Below are 21,668 nucleotides of genomic sequence, written 5' to 3' on the forward strand. Positions count from 1 at the left end.
GCCCCGCGCCCGCCGCCGCAGCGCCCTTATATACCCCGCCGGCGCCGAGCCCCGCCCACGGCGGCTCCCGCCCGCCAATCGCCGCGGCGGCTCCAGGCACACCGGCCAATGGCGGAGAGGCGAGGGGATCACCAAGGACCGCCCCTCACGGTGCGAGGCCGTTCCTCCAAGCTAGGAGGCGCTTGTCTGTTCGCAGGCGGAAGTGGAGCCCTGCTCCCGCCCTGAATCGGAAGTGGCGGTTGCTAGGAGACCGGTGGGACGCCCGCCGCTGGGACGGAGGTGTTGGCGGGCGCGATCGGTACCGGCGGGGCGGGGCGGGACCCCCGTGGGGCGGGAGGTGGCGCCGAGGGGCGGGGGGGACCCCGGAGGGGTGCAGGGACCATGGGGCCTGGGGGTGCCCCAAAGCGGGGGGTGCCTGGGGCCACCCCGGGAGGAGACAGGGGCGGGCGGAGGGGGAAGGCGCCTGGGCCGGACCCCCGCGCGTCCCCCCCGCCCCTCACGCCGTGTGCCCGGGCCCAGCCGCCATGCCAGCGAAACGCCATTCGAAGGCCTCGGTGGCGGGGCAGGACGGGCTCCTGCTGCTGCAGAGCCAAGCGCTGGCCCAGGAGGAGGCGGCCAAGGCCAAGCGGGAGCTGCTCACCCGCTTCCTGAAGGTGCGTGGGGGCCCGGGGGTCATGGCAGCGTTTCTCCACATGCCGCCCTGACCCCCTCCCCACCGCGCATTGCCCCCCAGGACAAGTTGGCCAAGGAGCAACACAGCAGCACCCTGAACCTCCACAAGCTCAACGTGCAGTGGCAGGCGATTCTGCGGGAGGCCAAGGCCAAGGAGCTGCGCCAGGATGTCGAGATTCTTAGCCAGACCTTCGCGCGAGTGATGGACTGCAAGGACAGCGCCATCGAGGTGAGCGCGGGGCTGGTGGGGAGGGGACGGCGCCGGGGCCCACCCGTGAACCCCCCCAAATCCCCACAGTCCCTGGTCACAGACCTGGAGGAGGCGGAGGAGCAGCACGCCCGGGCCCTGCGCAGCCACCTGCACAACATCGACCGCCTGCTGCAGCTCCAGAGCTGCCGCCTGGCCTGCCTGGAGGACGGGTACAGCGCCCAGCTGAGCGCCCTGCAGAGCGAGTTTGAGGCTGAGCGGTACGGAGGGGCAGGGACAGCAGTGGCACCCGCTGTCCTGGAACTGAACCCTCTCGCGGCCCGGTCGGGAGGGCTACGGATTCCCTCTGTCAGCAGCTCCCCTGTGTTTTCCCCAGCACCGCCATCCTCGAGCAGCACAAGCGAGAGAGCTGCTACCTGCGGGACATGGCGCTGACCGTGGAGCAGAATTACAGCGAGAGCGACCACGAGGCCACGCTGAATTTCCAGAGCGCCCGGGATGACATCAAGAATAAGGCACGGGGAGGATCTGGCAAGGAGCCTTTTGGGGCTGGTGAGCAGAGGACACAATGAGGTTTGGGAGGCGCTGGGTCACCCGCAGCCGTGTCCGTCCCCAGAGCCTGCAGGAGAAGCAGTACTGCCGCCTGCAGCTGAACGGGAAGACAGCGGAGCTCTGGGAGCAGTTCCGACAGGCCATGCAGAGCTTCACAGAGGCCACCGAGCACCAGAAGATCGCTTTTGAGGTGCTGAAGGAGAAGGACCAGAAGAGCTCCAGGGAGATCGAGATGCAGGAGAAGAAGCTGCAAAAGCTCCAGGTCACAGCAGGTCACAAGGGTGAGCGCGAGAGCAGAGACACCCCCGTCCCACTGCTCACATTTCACTTGTCCCCAGGACTTGGTGGCAGCCACCAAGGGCCAGATCATAGCTCACCTCCGGGCGAATGAGGAGCAGAACCAGCACTTGCGGACAGAGAAGGAGCGAGCCCTCCGCCGACTCCAGGAGCTCAAGGGCAAGCTGAACCAGGCCAGGGCTAAGGCCCACGGCAACCTGACCAGGCTCACCGTGCAGAGCGGCGCAGCCCTGAGCACCCTGCAGCAGGTGGTGGAGAAGGTGAGAGCGGCCGGCCCCAGGGCACGGGGACCACCGGGGGGGTCCCTCACTCGCATTTCCCCCCCAGGGCCAGCGCATCCTGCGACTTGCCGAGATGTGCCGCAAGCTGGAGACAGAGGAGGAGAAGGTGCTGCCCTTCTACCCCTCCTCGCTGGCGGAGGGGGAGCAGCGAGACGCCCAGCAAGTCTTCAAGGAGACACCCACGGAGCCCCTGGCCCAGGTGAGGGGGTATCACCAGAGTCTTGGATGCTGCTGTGGGGCAGTGAGGGGCAGGATCCAGCCTTGGGGACAGTCTGGCTGCATGTTGGGGACCCCCTGCCCTCCCTCCTGCCTCTTGCCCAGGCCATGCAGGACTACGTGGGGCTGGAGCGGTTCTGGCAACGCTTCAACAAGGTGAAGCTGGAGGAGAAAGCGCTGGAGCAGGAGCGGGCGACCCTGAGGCAGAGGAACCAGCAGCTGCGGGCGCTGCTGCGGCAGTACATGGAGGGGATCTCCATCAGCCAGGGTGTGCTCGTGGAGCCCAGCCCGCTCCTCGGAGCCCAACACAAGAGCTGTGGCCCCAGGGACTCGCCCCGCGCCCACGGGGACCTTGCGCAGGGTCACCAGGGTGCCGCATGCCCCAACAGCCTGGACCCCATCCCCAGCTCCAGCAGCAGAGAATCCCCCGTCACGTCCCCTGCTCAGCGTGGCGCTTGGGGACCCCAGAGACCGTGACTGCCCAGAGGCGCCATAAAAGAGCCAAACCGTGCCCAAAAATGTGCTTCGGGGGTCTTATTTCTGGTAACACTGAGCTTCACCAGGGCAGGCGTGGGTCTGTCACCCCCTGCTCTGTTAGGACACACCAAATCCCCGCTGCTGGTGCCGGCAGGGAGCTCAGGGTGTGCGCAGCCCCTTCCCACCACCCCGGAGCCCGATAGAGCAGACACGGAGCAGACATGGAGTAGCCGCGGATGCTGAGGGAAAAGGGTTTATTTTTTTTTGGCTTTGTTCTTCTTCTCCTCCTTCATCTTCTTCTTGGAGAGCCTGGGGCTGCTGGCCTTGCGGTACAGGTGGCACCCGATGAGCGCCAGCAGCGCCGGCACCAGCCCCAGGCACAGCAGCGGCACCACCTCGTTCACCAGCTTCTGCCAGTAACCAGCCCGGGACAAACCCACCAATTCCACCTCAAACCGCAGCACCGCGTCACCTGGGGGGCGAGCAGAGCCTGAGCGGGGGCTGGGGGGGCTGGGGGGGGGAGGGACCCCAAGGGCTCACCTGGGATGGTGGGGGGCGAGCCCCGCTTGCCGTAGGCCAGGTGAGGGGGGATGATGGCTCTGCGCTTCTCCCTGCCATGGTGAGAGACTGTTGGTGCCCTGGGGGGCCAGACCCCTGCCAAAAACCGCAGCGGGGATGCTGGGGGGGGCTGCTGACCACCCGCCTTACCCCACACACATGTCCAGCAGACTCTGCTCCAGGCCTGGAGGGAAGAGGAGGGAGAGGGGTGAGCAGGGGCGTCCCGCAGCCCCACCAGATCCCGGTTACCCCCCCGGCCCCGCACTCACCCGGGATGACTTGGCGCTTGCCCAGCTCCACCTGGAGCGGGTCCCGGGTCAGGGAGGTGTCAATGACACGTCCATCCTCCAGACTGCCCTGCGGGGACACGGGCACCGTCCCGGAGCCGTCCCTGTACGGGTCCCAGTGTTGCCCTGGGACTGTCCCATACTGGTACTGGCACTGCTGTCCCACTGCCACTCTGGTGCTGGTCCCATTGCCCCCCAGGGCCATCCCTGGGTTGATCTCAGTGCCACCCCTGTGCTGACCCTGCTGCCACCCCAGGGACATCCCACGCTGCTCCCAGTGCCGGGACAACGTGTGCTGGTCACAGTGCTGGTCCCAGTGCCAACCCATGCCCATACTGGTCCACCCCCATGCCAGTCCTCGTGCCACTCAGGGCCCACCCCTGAGCAGTCACCATGTCACTCCCAGTGCCACCCCCACCCCAGTGCTGTGTCTGTCCCAGTGCCACCCTGGTGCCATCCCCATGCCTGCTCCAGTACCACCGCGGTGCCACCCCCATGCCCCCCCGGAGCCGCCCCGGTGCCGGCCCAGGGTCCCCCCGCCGGTGGCGGCGCCGCCCCCGCCCCGCCCGGGGAGCGCAGTGCTGACGTGTTCCTCCCGCCGCCCCCCCCGCACCGTGTAGTGGATGTGAACCGTGTCGCCCGGCGCCGACAGCTCCGTGCAGCCCTCGGGGGGGGCCACCTGCAACGGGAGGTCACGGGGAGCCGGGCCGGGGTCCCCCCGTACCCGCCGGTGCCCAGGGATCCCCCGGGCGCTCCGTGGGCCGAACTCCCCTCCCGGACCTCCCGTCCTCCCGGTGCCCCGTGCTCCCCCTGCAGCCCGCTCCTCCCGGTGCCCCCCCGTTCCGTAGCCTGGTTCTCCCGGTGCCACGTGCGCGCCCCCCGCCCAGACCGGGCTCCCCGGTGCCCCCCGCCGGGTAAGAGCGGCCCGCCGGTGCCCCCGTCCCCCCGCTCCGCCGGACTCCCCCCGCCCCGCCGGTCCCCCTGGTCCCAGCTCCGCGGCCACGAGGGCCGCCGGGGGTCTCCAGTGCTCGGTGCGCCCCGGTCCCCCCCGCCCCCCCCGGACTCACGAGCGTCTCCAACCGCAGCCCCCGTGCGCCGCTTTCGGTTTCACTCTCGGCGGCGCGGGCGGGCGGCGGCGGCGGCAGCAGCAGCGCCAGCAGGAGCAGCGCGGCGGGGGACGGCATGGCCGGGCTGGCGGCGGCAGCGGCGGCACCGGGACCGCCCCCCCCGGCCCGGCCCCCGGGTGCTCCCCGGGAACCGCCCCCCGGGCCCGCGGCCCCGCCCCCGCCCGCACCGGGACGCTCCACCGGGACCGGTCGGCGGGACAGACAACGCGCGTGGGGGCGGCCGGAGCTGCTCTGAGCCCCGGCGGGGCGGGGGGGACCCGAAACCGGCCACCCCCGCGGTGGCCGAGGACACGCGTCCGTCCGCGCTCCGGTGCCACCCAACCCGGGCGGGCACCGGGTGTCCGGCTCCACCGGGGGACAGTCCCGGCGCTCCCGGGCGGAGGCGGCCGCCCCGGCCCACAGCGAGCTGGGGGCCCGGGTTGGGGTTCGCCCCACGGGACCGGCGGGGTGCAGCACCCGCTGTCCCGGCGCCGTCGGGACTCGGTACCAGCAGGCGGCAGCAAAGCCTCGAGAAACGGGCACCCACCCGGGCCAGGACCCTTCCCTGGCACCCAGTGGGTGCAGAGCATCCCTTTTGCTGGCCCCCCAGCCCCACCTCCAGCCCCCTCGGCCAGGTGGGACAGGGGAAGTTGAGGTCCCAGCAGCAAGAGGCTGGACGGGTGGCCCAAAGCCCCCGTGTCCCTGTGCGTGGGGGGCGACAGCAGCTCCTGAGGCAGGAGGCAGAGGCTGGGAACACGGGGAGCAGCCTCTGGCTCAGGGGGGTCACACATGGGGTGCAGCCCGGCTCCCTCACCCTGTGCTGGCAGCAATGGCCACATTGACAGTGGCGGTGGCCACACCGTCGGCAGTGCCAGCGCAGGCCCCGGTGCAGCTCCCAGACGACGGCATCGGCACGCCGGCCCCACCGGCGCACCCACATACCAGCCCCGGTTGCCGAGAGGTGGGGAAGCCGGGCTGGCGGCTGGGGGCCGGGGTGCTAATGGGATTAGGGCCGCCGGGTCAGCGCCGGGCTGGCCCCCGCCACACAAAGCCACCGGGCCGGGCGCTGGGAACGCGCCAGTGCCGGCTCTGTGGCTCCCAGCCCAGCGGGGAACCCCGGTCACCCCAGCTCCAGACCCCCCCATGCAGGAGGAACCCAGGCGTCCGGGCATGCAGCATCACATCTCAGCTCAGTGCCAGCGGCACAGAGGGATTCTGGGGGCCAACAGCCCCCAAGCCAGAGGGGACACAGGGATGGGGACAGCAGCGCTGGCTCCAAACAGGACTCAGCCGGTCCCCTGTCCCGTGGGGGGGGGACACCGGGTGGCTGAGCCTTGCTCACGCCCGTCCCAGCACTGGCACCGTCCCCACGCCCCGGCTGGGATTAGCATTAATGGGATTTACCATTTCATCCAATATTCCCCTAAAGATGAGCCTGGGAAGGGGGGGCTCCCCCCTTACCCCCCCACCAGCCCCCCTTGCCCCCGCTAAGCTCTTTCTAATTAAATCCAGCCCAGGGCTGTCCATCACCGTCCCCCTCCGCGGGAACCCGGGCCGGGGGGGCAGCGGAAGAAGAGCCATGGGCCCGTGCTACATAAAACATGTTTAATATCCAAGGGGGGGCCGGGGGTCACCCACCGTCTCAGGCACGGGGGCGGGGGGGGGGGGGCGAGTACACACGTCCCCAGATGGGGCAGAGCCGCAGCGACACGTCACACCAAGCACAGACCGGGGGTATAAATACGGTGCCAGGGGGGTGGGGTACAGTATGGGGCCGTCCGTCCGTCCGTCCGTCCGTCCGTGAGGGGCAGGGACATACAATCACTATGCTGGCATGGGGTTGGGGTGCAGGTGGCCGAGGGGGGGCCCAGCCAGGGGGACCGTGGGAGTGCTGGCAGCCCCGGCCCCCCCACGGGGGTCGTGCTGCAGGGAGAAGACCTGCCCCAGAGTGACATGGGGGGGTCGGGGACGTGTGGGACCCCCGGGGGCACGCAGGGCTGGAAGGGGGTGCTTGGGGTAGGGGGGAGGTGAATGTATGGTCCCAAATGCCCCCTGCGGCCCCGCTGCCCCCACATTTGGTCCAGATGAAGGCGGGGGGGTGCGGGAACATGCATGGGGATGGGGTGCCCTGGCGCGGGCCCCCCAGGCAGGGCAGCACCGAGGTGGCCCCCAGCCCCCGTCCTGCTCCTCGGGGCTCTGCCCCCGCCCCCCAGATACGTTATATAGAGCTATATTCCACACACGCACACACGAGATCCGAGGGGAACCGAGGAGACCCCAAAAAAGGCAAAAAACCCCACAGCAACCGGTGCCAGAGAAAGCAAAACCCAACCGGGGCGGGGAGGGGGCGGCCGGGGGGGGCACTGGCGTGGCCCCGGGGGGGGGCCAGGGGCACGGGGGGGGCCGGGGCCAGCGGCCACCCGCTCACTTCTTGTTCTTGAGCTGGTTGGCGAGCCAGTCGAGGCCCTCGTAGAGCCCGTCCCCGCTGGTGGCACAGGTGGCCTGGATGTACCAGTTGCGGTGGCGCAGGGAGTGCAGCCCCAGCTTGTCCGTGATCTCCGCCGCGTTCATGGCGTTAGGCAGGTCCTGGGGTGAAGACGGGGGCGGGTCACGGCCAGCCCTGACGCCACAGGGATGGGCTCTGTCCCACCACGGAGGTGGGCGCCAGCCTCGATGCCACAGGGCCGGGCACCATCCCGGCACAGCAGCCCTGAGGCTACAGGATCTGCCATGGGCATGTGAGACACCAGCCCTGGTGCCACGGGGACGGGCACGGGCCAGGCAGAGGGACGTTAAACCCCAGCATGGGCACCATCACGCTGTGGGGGCTGCCACCAGCCCCAATGGCGCGGCTTTGCCACCGAGGGGTTTGACACCAGCCCTGATGCCACGGGGATGGGCACAGCTCTGTGACAGCGGCTGGCAAGATCCTGGCCCCAACCCCATGGGGACAGGCACAGTCCAGCCAGGGGGACTGTTAAACACCAGGCCTGGTGCCACGGGGACGGGCACGGGCCAGGCAGAGGGATGTTAAACGCCAGCATGGGCATCATCCTGCTGTGGGGGCTGCCACCAGCCCCAATGGCGTGGGGAGGAGCACGGCTCTGCCACCGAGGGGTGTGACACCAGCCCTGATGCCACGGGGATGGGCACAGCTCTGTGACAGCGGCTGGCAAGATCCTGGCCCCAACCCCACGGGGACAGGCACAGTCCAGCCCTGGGTTAAACACCAGCCCTGGTGCTGCGGGGATGGGCACAGCCCTGCCACGGGGTCGCTACATCCCAGCCCCGACACCCCAGGGATGACCACGCGCCCACCACAGGCACCCGGAGAGCAGCCCCAACGCCCTGGGGATGGTCCCAGCACCAACACGGGGCCCCCAGCCCCACCTGCTTGTTGGCGAAGACGAGGAGGACAGCGTCCCGCAGTTCGTCCTCCGCCAGCATCCGCATCAGCTCCTCCCGCGCCTCGTTCACCCGCTCCCGGTCGTTGCTGTCCACCACAAAGATCAGCCCTGCGGACAGCGAGCAGGCGCTGCTGGGGGTGCAGGATCCGGCCCGTCCCAGGGACACCCCGCTCCCCGGCGAGCCCCGTCCCCTCCCCGTGTCCCCGGGGGGACCTACCCTGGGTGTTTTGGAAGTAATGCCGCCAGAGGGGCCGGATCTTGTCCTGCCCACCCACGTCCCACACGGTGAAGCTGATGTTCTTGTACTCCACTGTCTCCACGTTGAACCCTGCGAGGAGCAACAGCGGAGGGAAACTGAGGCACATGGAGCCGTGAGCCCCTTTCCAAGGAGCCCTCACGGGGAGGGGCCCCCGCCTGGTGCCCCCCCGCCCCGCTCACCTATGGTGGGGATGGTGGTGACAATCTCCCCCAGCTTCAGCTTGTAGAGGATGGTGGTCTTCCCGGCGGCGTCCAGCCCCACCATCAGGATCCGCATCTCCTTCTTCCCGATCAGGCTCTTCAGCAGGTTCCCGAAGATGTTGCCCATGGTGACAGCGGCGCTGGCTCCGTCCGCAGGCGAGGCCGGATCCTGCGGGGGCACGGGGCAGGGGTGGGGGTGTCCCTGAGAACTGGGGGGCGCTGCAGAACTCCAGGGATCTGCTGTGCTACAGGGATGGGGGACCCCCATGTCCTGGGGGGAGGCAGAGCTCACACTCCATGGTGGCTGCCCCTGTGTGCAGCTCCATATGGGGAGGCTGTGCTGACAATGAAGTTCCCCCCCCACTGCAGCCTACAAAGGGACAGGATGGGGCTCCACACTGGGGGAAACTAAGGCACAAGTCCCAGCCTTCCTTATGGGGGGGAACATACAGCCGCCCTCCGGCCCGCCCCCCTGCGCCCCCCAGCCTCTGTACAGCCCCCCCCGGCCCTGGAGCCTCCCCCATGGGGGGGCCTCGAGCGCCCTCCGCCGCGATCCCGGCCCCCCCCGCACCGCAGCGCGCCCCTCCCGGCCGTGGGCAGCTGCCCGCCCCCGGGCCCCGCCGCAGCCCCTCGGCGCGACGCCCCCCGAATTCACCGCCACCCCCCCGGACCGCAGCACCGCCCCCGCCGCTCGCACTGCGCCCCTCCAACGCACCGCCCCCCCCCGCCCCGGATTGCAGCGCACCCCCAAATCACCCCCCCACCAGCTGCACCGCCCCCCCCGCCGCGTCGCCCCCCGCCCCCGCACGCCGCACCGCCCCGCGGCCCCGAAGCCCGCGCCCCTCCCGCTGCACCGCATCACCCCCCCGCTGCGATGCTCCCCCCCGCCCCCGGTGCTCCCCACCCCCAATGCACCGTGCGCCCCCAAACCCGCTGCAGCCCCCCCGCGCCGGTGCGGTGCCCCCCCCCGGGCTGCAGCGCACCCGCCGATGCGCGGTGCCCCTGCCCGCCCCCCCCGTGCGGACCCCCCCGCACCTGGTGCCGGTGCCGGTGGCGCCCCCCGCCCGCAGCTGACTCTGCACCGCTCCCGCCGCCGGAAGCGGAGGCCCGATCGCGCCGATCTCGCGAGAGCGTCCGGTGCCCCCCCCACGCCGCTTCCCGCCCCCCCCTCCGCACCGGGCCCGGGGGCGCGCGCGGGGAACGGGGGGGCGCCGAGCTGGCGGGAGCCGCGAGGCGTTTCCATGGCAGCGGTTGCAGCAATGCGGGGGGGGGGGCTACACCGGGAGGAGCGAGGGGGTCCCGGTGCCCCCCCGAGCATGAGCAGCGCGGCGGTGGGCAGCGCCCCGTTCGGGGGGCTACGGCGGAGCGGGTGGCCTGTGCTGCACGGGGCGGGCAGAGACCCCAATAACCGCACGGGGATCCCAGGGATGCTCCCCCCGCACAGGGACCCCGCCCTCTCCCGGGCCAGGCTGGAGCCCCCTCGCCCTGGCCCGGTGCGGTACCGGTGGTACCGAGGCCGGCCCGGTGCTCGCGGGCCAGGCAGGGGCTGACAGCGGGCGCGGGGCATCCCCCGGTTTTCCTCCCCTCCCCGGTCCCTCGATCCGCCCAGCTGTCCCGCTGTCCGTCCGTCCACTCCTGCTGGGTGCGGCGGGATGGGACGGGACACGCAGCCCCCCCGCCCCGGGCAGGTAAGGGCGGCTGTCCCGGGGGCACCGGCAGCACCAGCCGGCTCGACGACTGCGGGAACCGTTCTGAGCCGCCGGGCTCCTGCAGAGGGGATGCGGGGGACGGAGGAACCGCCCGGGGCAGCGGGAGGAGCGGGCTGGGGGGAGATGGGACCCCTGGGAGGGTCTCGAGATGGAGTGCGGGGGGGCAGTCGTATTTGGGCCCCGCCGGTGGTGGCACGGCCCCGGGCAGGGCCCTCCGACCGCACCCCGGGGCCTCCCCGCGGCCGCTGACCTCAGCCCCGGGAGCCCCGACGGGGCGGCGGCCCGAGGGCGCGGACACCGCCTGGCCCGGCCGGGAACCGGGGCGGGGGGGCGGGACCCGCCGTCCTGGAGCAAACCCCAGGGCGGCTCTGGGCCCCTCCCGGGCCGGGGGAGAAGGCGCGGGGGGTGCCCGGTGCGAGACCCCCCGCCTCCCGCCGCCGGCCCGGGCTTTGTCCGTTCTTGAATTGAAATCGTGAGCGGCGGCCCCGGGCCGTGACGGGCGAGCGGGGCTAATCCGGCCCCGCATGACTGGTCCGGGGAAACCGCCGCGGGGGGATTACACCCCCCGGCCCCGCCACAACGGGGGGCTCAGCTCAGCGCCCCCCTCCCCCGCCCCGGCCCTGCACCGGCTTGTTCACACCCACCCGGGCAGGGGACAGCAGGGACAGACCCTCGTCCCCACTCGGGCAAACACCATCTGTGCGTCACCGTGTCCCGTCCGTGGGCACGCCAGGCCGCCCCCCCTGTCGTCCCCTCCATCCCCTCACGTTCTCCGTCCTTCTCCCCCCGCTCCAATTCTCACTCTGTCCAACACTCGGTGTCGGCCCGGGCCGGGCGCCCTGGGGCAGGGGGAGCAGTGCGGGGCCGTCCCGCACCCACGGGGGTTGCACACGCCGCGGGCGCCCACGCGCACGTTTGCAGGGGTCCCAGGGTGAGGGGTCGGCGGTCGGGACAACCCGGCCCCGAGCGGCGAGAGGACGTGGCCGCCCCGTCGCGCCGGGTACGGACCGGCACGGGCAGCGGCCGGAACGGGACGGGGATCGGGGACTCCGGACCGGCACCGGACACCAGCGCAGCCCCGACGGCCCGGGGACCTGTACCTACCCTCCCCAAACTCGGAGTCCCGGGACGGCGTCCCCGGGCTGTCCCGGGGCTGTGGTCCCCGGTGAGCCCCGGGCTGTCCCGGGACTCTGCCCCTCCCGTGCGCCCGGGGCTATCCCGGGAGATCGCGTCACTCCACTCCCCCGTGCGCCCGGGGCTGTCCCGGGAGATCCCGGGCTATCCCAGGCCCCCGCTCCCTCCGTGCGCCCGGAGCTGTCCCGGGGAGTCCCAGGCTATTCCGGGACCTGCTCCTCCGTGCGTCGGGAGCTGTCCCGGCCGTGCCGGCGTCTCCACGCCGGTGCCGGTAGAGCGTGTGCGCGGGGCGGTGGCGCCGGGCAGGGGGGGGTCGGGGGCGGCAGCCGGGCCCCCCCGGCCGCGCTCTGGGCACGGGGCGCAGCCACCCGCCGGGCTAATCCGGGCCGTGACGGACAGGCCCGGCGCCGCCGCTCCGGCCGCCCCATAAGAGGTGCCGCGGCTCCGCCGCTCCCCATTGTTAGGGCGAGGACGCGGGGAGGCCCCGCTCGGCGGGACCGGCCCATGGGGACCCTCCGCGCCGCCCCTATAAGAGGGAAGGGGCTGGAAGATGCTCCCGGGTGCTGAGCGCTGCGCACCCGCCGCGCCGAGCCGAGTCCAGCCCCGCCGCCTCCCCGGGGAGCCCCCGGGAGCCGTGCACCGGCCACCGAGTATCGGCACCGGGCAGCGGGCACGGAGCAGGGGCACCGGGTACCGCGCCCGCACTGCCGAGCACCGGGATCGGGCGCCGGGCGCCGCGCACGGATCCCCCGACGCCGCGCCCCGGGGACCGGGCAGGGGGCGACGGGCACCGCACTCCCGACGCCGTGTCGCGGGCACCGGGCACCGGCTGCAGCCTGTTGCCGGTGTCGGTGCCGGCCCACCCGCCCGTAGCTCCCCGCGGCCGCCCTCAGCGCAGCCGCCCGCCCTGCCAGCGCCCCGCGCGTCCGGAAACACGCGTGGATGTAGCGGCCGGGCCGGGGGCTCCGCGGCACCATAAATACCCCGGCGGCCGCTCGCCCGCGCACTCTGCCGGGGCCTCCCGGTGCCGGAGCCATGCGAGCCGCCGCGCTGGGGCTGGCGCTCCGGGCGCTCTGGGCTCTGGCCCTCTCCTCCCTCTCCAACACGCTGGCGGTGAACAACAGCGGGCGGTGGTGGTGAGTCCGCCGGCTCCGGGACGGGGGGTCGGAACGGGGCTGGCACCGGCACGGCAGCGGCTGCCCCGTACCCAGGGATGGGGAGCGCAGGTGTGACCCGGGCGGGGGGACACGGGGCTGTGTCCCCGGGTGTGATCCGGCTGCGGGGGATGCCCGGGGAGGAGGATGCTCTGGCAGTGGAGCCGGGTCAGGCCCCCCCCGGTGCGGTCGAGGTGGGGAGCAGGCTGTCGGGGACTCCTCCCCGGTGATCACCGTCCTGCCTGTGCCGCAGGGGCATCATCAACGTGGCCTCATCCACCAACCTGCTGACGGACTCCAAGAACGTGCAGCTGGTGCTGGACCCCAGCCTGCAGCTGCTGAGCCGCAAGCAGCGCAAGCTGATCCGCCAGAACCCCGGCATCCTGCACAGCGTCAGCTCCGGCCTCCAGACGGCCATCAAGGAGTGCAAGTGGCAGTTCCGCAACCGCCGCTGGAACTGCCCCACCTCCCAGGGCCCAAACATCTTCGGCAAAATTGTCAACCGGGGTGAGGCTGCTGGGTGGCGGGAGGTGGCCGGGGGCTCCCCAGACCCCCTCGGTGGCACCCCTGAGCCGGGATGCTTGGCAAAGCACCCCTGGTTCACCGCGTGGCGTCACCAGCCCGCAGCCCATCACCAGCCCGGCGTGGCTGTGGGTTGGGGGTGCCGGTGGGTGCCCATCCCGGCAGCACCCTGAGGCTCCGCTCCCCTCCACAGGCTGCAGAGAGACAGCGTTCATCTTTGCCATCACCAGCGCCGGTGTGACGCACTCGGTGGCCCGGTCCTGCTCGGAGGGCTCCATCGAGTCCTGCACCTGCGACTACCGACGCCGTGGCCCTGGGGGGCCTGACTGGCACTGGGGGGGCTGCAGTGACAACATCGATTTTGGGCGCCTCTTTGGGAGGGAGTTTGTGGACTCCAGCGAGAAGGGCCGTGACCTGCGCTTCCTCATGAACCTGCACAACAACGAGGCCGGGCGCATGGTAAGGGCATGGGGGGCTGCGGGCAACGCTGGGGGGGGACAGGGATAGGCACGGCCACAGAGCCCCCCAACCTGTCCCTGTGCTTGGGTTTGGGAACCATCTGAGAGGTGTTTGGGTAGGCTGAGCATGATGTGGTACCATGGGGAAGCGGGGTGCGTGGTGGTCCCTGGGGGGGTCCCAGGCTGCTCATGGCACTGGTCCTTCCCCCCCCTTGCAGACGGTCTTCTCAGAGATGCGCCAGGAGTGCAAGTGCCACGGGATGTCGGGTTCCTGCACCGTCCGCACGTGCTGGATGCGGCTGCCCACCTTCCGCGCCGTGGGCGATGTCCTGAAGGACCGTTTCGACGGCGCCTCCCGCGTCATCTACGGCAACAAGGGCAGCAACCGGGCGTCGCGCGTGGAGCTGCATCACCTGGAGCCCGAGAACCCGGCCCACAAACCCCCCTCGCCCCACGACCTCGTCTACTTCGAGAAGTCACCCAATTTCTGCACGTACAGCGGGAAGACGGGGACGGCGGGCACGGCCGGGCGCTTCTGCAACAGCTCCTCGCCGGGGCTGGACGGGTGCGAGCTGCTGTGCTGCGGGCGCGGGTACCGCACACGCACCCAGCGCGTCACCGAGCGCTGCAACTGCACCTTCCACTGGTGCTGCCACGTCAGCTGCCTCAACTGCACCAACACGCAGGTGCTGCACGAGTGCCTGTGAGCCCCCCCGGACCACCCTGCCCAGCCCCGGAGGGGGTCTGCGCCACCCCCCGTGATGGGTGCCCCGGCTGGATTGAAGGCGCCCATGGGTGGGCATGTGGCTGCACCCTGAGGACCCCCCCGTCCTGTCACGGGCAGAGCGGCTGCCCCGGGGTCAGTAGCCAGCCTGGGTGGGCTTGGTGCCACGCACCTTCTCGGCCACCCCTCGGCTGCACGGGGTCCCCTTCTCACTGTAAATAACATATTTATTGTGGATGGTTTGATGCCATCCCCCCCCCAGCCCCCACTTCACTGGCCCCAGGCCCTGTTTTTTTATAATTAAGATAATAATAATAATTAATAATAATGATGCTTTGTTACAGGTTTCACTGATAGCCTTTAGAGAAGAATAAAGGATATATTTTTATCAGTCCTGACCTGATTCATTTCTGGGGGGCCGGGGAAGGGAGGGGAGGAAGTTGTGGGGGAGGAAGTGTCCCCCAGACCTTGGGGGTGGGCAGCCGGTCCTCCCTGCCCTCAGCCATCAACTCTGTCCATCTGTCCATCACCTCTCCATCCACTCACCTCCTCATTCTGTGTCCTCCAGCCGTCTGTCTGTCCACCCTACTCCCTTCATCTGCCCTCCCCTCAGACATCCCCTCCCCGCAGACCCCCTTCTTTCTCCCGTCGTGCCCATCTCTAGCGCAGCCGTCGGGGTGTCCATCCCCACGGCCGGGGCGCCCATCACCATGGCACCTGGGCTGCAGCATCCCCGGCGCTGGAATTCGCCGGAGCGGCGGGGCTGGTGCCGCCGGGGCCGGGCGCTGGGAGCGGCCACGGGAGGTACAAGACGGCAGACAGGGAATGAGCATCGTCCATCACCGCTCCCGGCCGGGGCTGACGGCTCCCCTCGGCTCTGGGGGAGGAGGGGGGCCGGGGAGGGCACCGAGGTTACTGGGGCAGGGGCCGGGACTGGCCACCGGCCCCACACGCAGCCCCACACCCTTGCATGGGATCTGGCTGCAGCCCGGGAACGGCCGTGGCGAAGGTGGGGGTGCAGCTCTGCAGCTGGCACGGGTGTCCCCTGGGATGGGCATCCCCCCGAGGAGGACATCCCCTTGGGATGGGCATCCCACCATAGTGGGCATCCCCCTGGGAAGGCCATCCCTTTGGGTCAGGCATCCCCCAGGAAGGGCATCCGCCCAGGACTGACATCCCTTTGGGTCAGGTATCCCCCCCGGCGTGGGCATCCCCTTGGGTCGGGCATCCCTCAGGAAGGGCATCCCCCCGGGACAGACATCCCCTTGGGTCGGGCATCCCACCGGCGTGGGCATCCCCTCGGGTCGGGCATCCCACCGGGAAGGGCATCCTCCAGGAAGGGCACCCCCCCGGGACAGCCATTGGCTCGGGTATCCCCCCTGCATGGGCACCCCCTTGGGTCGGCCATCCCACCGGACAGACATCCCCTTGGGTCGGGCATCCCACCGGCGTGGGCATCCCCACGGGACAGACATCCCCTTGGGTCGGGCATCCCACCGGTGTGGGCATCCCCACGGGACAGACATCCCCTTGGGTCGGGCATCCCACTGGGGTGGGCATCCCCCTGGGGTGGGGAGGGCCCGTGTGCACCCCCTGCACTGTAACCCCACACCTTGGGGTCGCTACAAGGCGAAGCAACGGGCTGCAACCCCCAGCCCCACGTCCGGCATGTGGCAAACCGCGGGTCCCGGTGCCATCCAGCCGCTGTGAGCACGCAGGACCCCGCCCGGGGACCCCCGCGGGTCCCCACAGCCCGGGCCGCCCGGCGGCCGGAGCCGGGAACCTCACGGGGCCCCTGGGGATCCGCAGCATCAAAGGCTGCGGGATGACGCTGCCGCTGCCCAAAATATCCCCCCAGGGTCGATAGTGGAAAAGTTGATGTTTAGACCCAGAGGAGGAGGATGGGGGGGGGAGAAAAAAAAACCCGGGGCCCCCCGCTGTCTGTGCCAAGGTAAAAACACAGCCTGGCGTGGCGAAATAAAGAAATGCGAGGAAAAATGACTGGAAAGGAACACAGCCCGAAATAACCCTCCGAGCATCTCCCGCCTGCCGGGAGTTATCTGTCTGCTAAATTCTGCACACGCACAGGGCATGAAAATAGCCTGTTTTCCTGCGGTAGAGAGGCAGGAATATAGATAATGACATTCTTATAAGTCACCTCTGTTACTCAGCTTTTCCTGCACGCTGGTGACCGCGGGTACCTCGGGCAGCCGCGACCCCCGGGCGGGCAGGGGCACCCCGGGTGCGGGGCGGGCACCCGGCTGCGGGGTGCAGACCTCTCCGGCTTGAACAAATACGCCCGGGCGCTGGAAATAGCTGCTGTGACAGCGGCGGGGCCGTCTGAGGGACAGGGACAGGGCGGTCCTGTCCCGTGCCAGCCCGCCACATCTGGGAAGCTGGGTAACAGCTGGATGGCGGCCGCAAGCTGGGACTGCTGCGGGCTGGGCCCCCACGGCAGGGCTGGAGAACTGGGGGGGCTCTGCCCACAGGTGTGGGACAGAGGGACAGGACAGCACATGGAAGTGCAGGACAGAGGGACAGAGCCATGCCCAGAGGTGTGGGGCAGAGGGACAGGACGGCACACAGAAGTGCAGGACAGAGGGACAGAGCCATGCCCAGAGGTGTGGGGCAGAGGGACAGGACGGCACACAGAAGTGCAGGACAGAGGGACAGAGCCATGCCCAGAGGTGTGGGGCAGAGGGACAGGACGGCACACAGAAGTGCAGGACAGAGGGGCAGTGTCATTCCTAGAGGTGCAGGACAGAGGGACAGGACAGGACAGTATCCAGAGTTGCAGGAGAGAGGGACAGGATGGCACACAGAAGTGCAGGACAGAGGGACAGAGCCATGCCCAGAGGTGTGGGGCAGAGGGACAGGACAGTGCCCAAAGGTGCAGGACAGAAGGACAGGATGGCACACAGAAGTGCAGGACAGAGGGATGGTGTCATTCCTAGAGGTGCAGGACAGAGGGACAGGATGGTGCATGGAAGTGCAGGAGAGAGGGATGGTGTCATTCCCAGACGTGCAGGACAGAAGGACAGGACAGGACAGGACAGTACCCAGAGTTGCAGGACAGAGGGACAGGATGGCACCCAGAAGTGCAGGACAGAGGGACAGTGTCATTCCTAGAGGTGCAGGACAGAGGGACAGGATGGCACACAGAAGTGCAGGACAGAGGGACAGTGTCATTCCTAGAGGTGCAGGACAGAGGGACAGGATGGTGCATGGAAGTGCAGGAGAGAGGGATGGTGTCATTCCCAGACGTGTAGGACAGAAGGACAGGACAGGACAGTACCCAGAGTTGCAGGACAGAGGGACAGGATGGCACACAGAAGTGCAGGACAGAGGGACAGGGTCGTTTCCAGCTGCGCAGGACAGAGGGCCGGTGCAGGACAGCGGTGCAGGACAGAAGGACAGGACAGTGCCCAGGGGTGCAGGACAGAGGGACAGAGCCATGTGCCCGGTGGCCCCGCCGCACCTCCGGGACTGTCCCCATCCCGTGAAGCGCCGGCAGCTCCGCAGCCCCGGCCCGGCTCCCCTCGCCCACATCCCACCAGCGCCCGGCTTGTCCGGCCGCCCCCCCCGGCCCTCGCATTCCTCCGGCGCGGGGCCAGCGCGCCCAGCAACCGTGGCAGGGCTGGCCTCTAATCCCCGGGCATGCCAGCCCCGGGGGGACCGTCGCCGTCACCCACTCCCCGATAGGTGACCAATGCCCGAGACGAACAATTAGGGACAAAGCCGGAGCCGCCGGGGGCTAACGCCGGACTTCACGGGTGCCTTGTGCGGCATTCGGCGAGTTTAATGAATTGTCCATCACTCCTTTCAGCTCCGCTCGCCCGGGCTGGATTAATCTGAGAAGCCGCAGTGGGGAAGGAGCCGCTAAGCCTGTATTTATTACTCTGCCATTGTAACTAATTGAGGTAATTATCTGTGACTCCAACCCCGCGCAACAATGCCGCATTCACCGCACCCCCTTCCCGCCGGCTCCTCTGCGCGGCCTGGGAGAACCGGCACCGTGCGGCCACCGTGCGGGGCGCGGGCCGGGGCTGGGCGGCCACCGCGCTGCGGGGACGCGGCTGGCGCAGGGACGCGGCGCGGCCGTGGTGGGACCGGAGCCACCGCTCCGTGGGGCCGCGGCCAGTGCTGCCGGCACACGCGGGTCGTGGCACGGCCAGCGCCGCTTGCACGCGTGGGTCACGGCTCTCTGGGGACGCCGTTAGCACCGGCACATCCACGGCCAGGGCTTCCTGGGGACACCAGCGGCACACGGGTGACCACACCTCTCTGGGGACACCGCCAGCACCGGTGACACACGGGTCACGGTTCTCTGGGGACACCGTGTCCATCCCCGGGTCCTGGCTGGGACCCGCAGGGGCAGCGCCATGTGCGGGGCAGGGTCCCCCCGTGTGCCCGCAGCACCCAGACCCCGGTCCGCCTCGGTTCCCCCCTGGTTCCCCCGGTCCGGTCGCTCACCGGCTGCCCGGCGACATCTGGCGGCCGCGGGCGGGACCGCGCCCCGGTCCGGGGATACCGGTACCGGGCGGGACGCCGGTCCCAGGCGTGGGGACCCCCGCGGGGACCCCGGGCTGCGGCGTGTTCCGGGGGCCGGCGGGAGCAGGGTGGGGGGGCGGGGGGGCGGCGCTGGCGCCAGCGCAGCCCGAATTAGAAGGTGATTTTTCTCGGCGGGGAGCGGGAGGGGTTTGGGCAGAGCTGAGCCCACGGAAAGGGCCGCGTCACCTTCCCCCGCGTCTGGGACACCCCGGGCCACACCGGGCAGCGTGCCCGCCCGTGCCGAGCTGTGCTGAGCTGTACTGAGCCGTATCGAGCTGAGCTGAGCTGTACTGAGTCGTGCCGAGCTGAGCTGAGCCTCACCAAACTGACACAGGCCATGCTGAGCCATTCTGAACCGTGACAAGCCATGCCATACTGCACTGGACTAATACGGGCTGTGCTGAGCTGTACTGAGCTGTGCCAAGCTGTGCCGAGCCTCACCAAACTGATATAGGCCGTTCTGAGCCGTGCCAAGCCATGCCATGCTGCACTGGGCTAACACGGGCTGTGTCGAGCTGTGCCGGGCTGGGTCGTGCCGTGGTTCTGGGCTGTGCCAAGTTGTTGTGGGCTAGTCCAGGCTTTGCTGGGCTGCGCTGAGCTGTGCCAGGCTGTGTTGTGCCATGCCAAGCTGCGCCTGGCTGTTCCAAAGCGCAGCAGGTGGTGCTGAGCTGTGCTGGGTCACACCAAGACGTGCCGGGCTGCACCGAGCTGCACCAAGCGGTGCCAGACTGCACCAAGCTGTGCTGTACTGTGCCAGGCTGTGCCATGCCAGGCCATCCCATGCCATGCCAGGCCACGTCAAGCAGTGCCGAGCCGTGCCAAGCACCGGGGCAGGACCGTGGCTGCAATCGGTGGGTTGGGGTCTCTGATGTGGCTCAGTCAGGCCCAGGTGCGAGACCCCAGCGCCCTGTCGAGCACCTGAGGCCACACAGCAGGATGGGGGACGTGGGGGGTGACATGGCCTTGGGGCTGCCCCACGAGTGGCCCCCCCCCGGGGCGCAGGAGGGCCCGGACGCCTGGGTCCCCCACTGCGCCAGCTGCCCCCGTGCTGTGACCTCCCGGCCGGTGTCACCGGGATAATGACAGGGTCGCGCAGGGGGGCGGGGGAGGAGCTGGTTTTAAATAACGTGCAAATTGGACACGTTATTTGTGCGGTTTCCTCTGGCCACGGGGATCCTCCCCCCACACACAGGGTGACTAAGAGGTGGTGGCCATCGGGGGGGACGGTCCCCCTGGTGACTCACCCGGGGTCCCCCCCCGGCCGTGACGTGAGGCCGGTGGCCACGGGCCAGCCCCCCTGTGCTCACCTACTCATTATGGGGGACCCGGGGGGGCCGGCACATCCCACCCCCGCTGTGACGCGCTGCGGTGCCCATCGGGACACCCGGGGCCTCCAGCTGCCCCAGCACCGTGCAGGGGGGTGTCGAGGTGCCGGGGTCCTCGCTGGGAAGGGGGAGTCACAGGCGGGGGTGCAGGGGACAGTGGGGGGGCCTGGGGAGGGTGACGGGCCCCCCCACCACGCACACACAAGGTGGGGGAGGCGGCACACGGGGTCCCGCAGCCTTTATTGGGGTCAGCCCCCCGGAGCCCCGCCCTCCGATAGCCACACCCTCCCAAGCCCCGCCCCACCTGTGCCACACCCCACGAAGCCCCGCCCCTCAGGCTCGGGCGGGGCTGGCGGTGCCCGGGGGGGCCCCCGTGCTCTCCAGGCTGCTGCTGCTGCTGCTGTAGGGGGCGCTTTCCCGGCAGTGCCGCCGCCAGGGCCCCCCCGCGCCCCCCTCGGCGTCCGAGTCGGAGTCGGGCGCCGTGTGGCGGCGGATGCGGGACACGGCCTCCCGCAGCGCCTGGGCGTACAGCGCCGGCCGCCGCGGGGGGGGCCGCGCACGGGGGCCCGCGCAGCCACCCGGGCTCCGCCAGGGACTGCGGGGGCTGCCGGGGGGGTCCCGGGGGGGTGAGGGTGCTGCCGGGGGGATGGCAGCCCCTTGAGGCACAGGGGGGCTGCCCGGGGGGGTGCTGGGCCCCGGGGACCCCCCAGTGTAGCGGACCTGCTGCCGCTGGGGGGGGGACACGTACTGGGCCCGGACCACCACGCGGGTGGCGTCGATGAGGACGTGCCCCCCCGTTCCCCGCCGCCCTCTGCCGCGCCCCGGGACCCGCTCCCGGCCGCCCACCGCCCGGGGCAGCGTCTGGCTGTGGCGGGGGGTGCTGGGCCCCCCCGGGGACGGCTGCGTCCCCCGGGGCCGCCGGTGGCCGGCCTCGGTGGCCGCCCGGGGCAGCGTGTGGCTCCAGCCGCCCGGCACGGCCCTGCGGCCCCGGGGTGCCGGGGGGGGGCTGTGCCGGGCCCGGGGGGGCCGGAGCTGCAGGCTGCGGTGGGGAGCGTCATAGGCGGGGGGTGAGATGTAGGGGGGCGGCCGCCCATGGCGGGTGTGCGCCGCCTGCACCCGCTGCATGTGAACCTCGTAGCTGGGGGGGCCCGGCCGGCACCGCGGCGCTGGGGCATTGGGGGCACACGGGGGGTGCCGGTCCCAGGGGCTGCTGCCCCCCGACCCCTTGGGCCGCCCCGGGGCGCAGCGGGTGGGGGGTGCCCGGGTTTGGGTCTTGTGCCCCGGGGGGGGCGGGATGGCGAAGTCCGGCAGGCGGTGTGGGGGAGCGGGGGGCACCGGGGACCAGGGGGGGGCCAGCTCCGCCACGAAGCGCTTCTCCAGGTACCTGCAAGACAGAGAGGGGGGTGTGAGGGCGCGAGGGCCGGGGGGCTGCCCAGGTGGGGGCCGGGGCGCGGGACAGTCCCCCCAACCCTGCCCGTCCCCACTCACGCGTACTCCCCGGCGATGCGGCGGTAGGTCCAGGGGGGCGGGGGGGGGCACCCCGCGGCCATGCCGGCGCCCGGGCTGCAACA

At 70.7% G+C, this 21,668-nt stretch overlaps 4 protein-coding genes across 4 annotated transcripts; 2 read left to right on the forward strand and 2 right to left on the reverse strand.

Annotated features, from left to right (window-relative positions):
- Window positions 1-228: 228 nt before the first annotated feature.
- Window positions 229-2,731, forward strand: DRC2 (dynein regulatory complex subunit 2). Its single transcript, XM_082073572.1, is given in 10 exon segments — window positions 229-298; window positions 520-653; window positions 734-901; window positions 971-1,140; window positions 1,257-1,395; window positions 1,497-1,694; window positions 1,771-1,989; window positions 2,057-2,209; window positions 2,332-2,568; window positions 2,570-2,731. Coding segments are annotated over 9 exon segments (1,566 nt in total). The 5' UTR covers window positions 229-298; window positions 520-524; the 3' UTR covers window positions 2,723-2,731.
- A 209-nt stretch (window positions 2,732-2,940) lies between these two features.
- FKBP11 (FKBP prolyl isomerase 11) lies at window positions 2,941-4,800 on the reverse strand. Its single transcript, XM_082073576.1, has 6 exons — window positions 4,616-4,800; window positions 4,162-4,227; window positions 3,531-3,618; window positions 3,412-3,445; window positions 3,244-3,314; window positions 2,941-3,175 (listed from the first exon to the last, which is right to left on the reverse strand). Exons 1-6 carry the CDS (start codon window positions 4,730-4,732, stop codon window positions 2,958-2,960), a joined length of 594 nt encoding a protein of 197 aa, XP_081929702.1. The 5' UTR covers window positions 4,733-4,800; the 3' UTR covers window positions 2,941-2,957.
- A 1,445-nt stretch (window positions 4,801-6,245) lies between these two features.
- Window positions 6,246-9,633, reverse strand: ARF3 (ARF GTPase 3). Its single transcript, XM_082073502.1, has 5 exons — window positions 9,556-9,633; window positions 8,500-8,689; window positions 8,279-8,389; window positions 8,045-8,169; window positions 6,246-7,240 (listed from the first exon to the last, which is right to left on the reverse strand). The coding sequence occupies exons 2-5, from the start codon at window positions 8,645-8,647 to the stop codon at window positions 7,079-7,081; spliced, it is 546 nt and encodes a 181-aa protein (XP_081929628.1). The 5' UTR covers window positions 8,648-8,689; window positions 9,556-9,633; the 3' UTR covers window positions 6,246-7,078.
- Window positions 9,634-11,934: 2,301 nt separating this feature from the next.
- WNT1 (Wnt family member 1) lies at window positions 11,935-14,566 on the forward strand. Its single transcript, XM_082073731.1, has 4 exons — window positions 11,935-12,499; window positions 12,771-13,024; window positions 13,233-13,498; window positions 13,716-14,566. The coding sequence occupies exons 1-4, from the start codon at window positions 12,399-12,401 to the stop codon at window positions 14,202-14,204; spliced, it is 1,110 nt and encodes a 369-aa protein (XP_081929857.1). The 5' UTR covers window positions 11,935-12,398; the 3' UTR covers window positions 14,205-14,566.
- Window positions 14,567-21,668: the final 7,102 nt, after the last annotated feature.

This window comes from Streptopelia decaocto (assembly GCF_964273445.1).
Source record: "Streptopelia decaocto genome assembly, chromosome: 27".
Taxonomy (NCBI): domain Eukaryota; kingdom Metazoa; phylum Chordata; class Aves; order Columbiformes; family Columbidae; genus Streptopelia; species Streptopelia decaocto.

Coding starts and splice junctions, on each gene's coding strand:
- WNT1 (XM_082073731.1), top strand. CDS start 12,399: ATGCGAGCCGCCGCGCTGGGGCTGGCGCTCCGGGCGCTCTGGGCTCTG. Junction 12,500..12,770: donor AACAACAGCGGGCGGTGGTG/GTGAGTCCGCCG, acceptor CCTGTGCCGCAG/GGGCATCATCAACGTGGCCT. Junction 13,025..13,232: donor CGGCAAAATTGTCAACCGGG/GTGAGGCTGCTG, acceptor TCCCCTCCACAG/GCTGCAGAGAGACAGCGTTC.
- FKBP11 (XM_082073576.1), bottom strand. CDS start 4,732: ATGCCGTCCCCCGCCGCGCTGCTCCTGCTGGCGCTGCTGCTGCCGCCG. Junction 3,619..4,161: donor CGGTTCACATCCACTACACG/GTGCGGGGGGGG, acceptor GTGTCCCCGCAG/GGCAGTCTGGAGGATGGACG. Junction 3,176..3,243: donor CTCGCCCCCCACCATCCCAG/GTGAGCCCTTGG, acceptor CTCGCCCCCCAG/GTGACGCGGTGCTGCGGTTT.
- ARF3 (XM_082073502.1), bottom strand. CDS start 8,647: ATGGGCAACATCTTCGGGAACCTGCTGAAGAGCCTGATCGGGAAGAAG. Junction 8,390..8,499: donor CACCACCATCCCCACCATAG/GTGAGCGGGGCG, acceptor TGCTCCTCGCAG/GGTTCAACGTGGAGACAGTG. Junction 7,241..8,044: donor TCGTCTTCGCCAACAAGCAG/GTGGGGCTGGGG, acceptor TCTTCACCCCAG/GACCTGCCTAACGCCATGAA.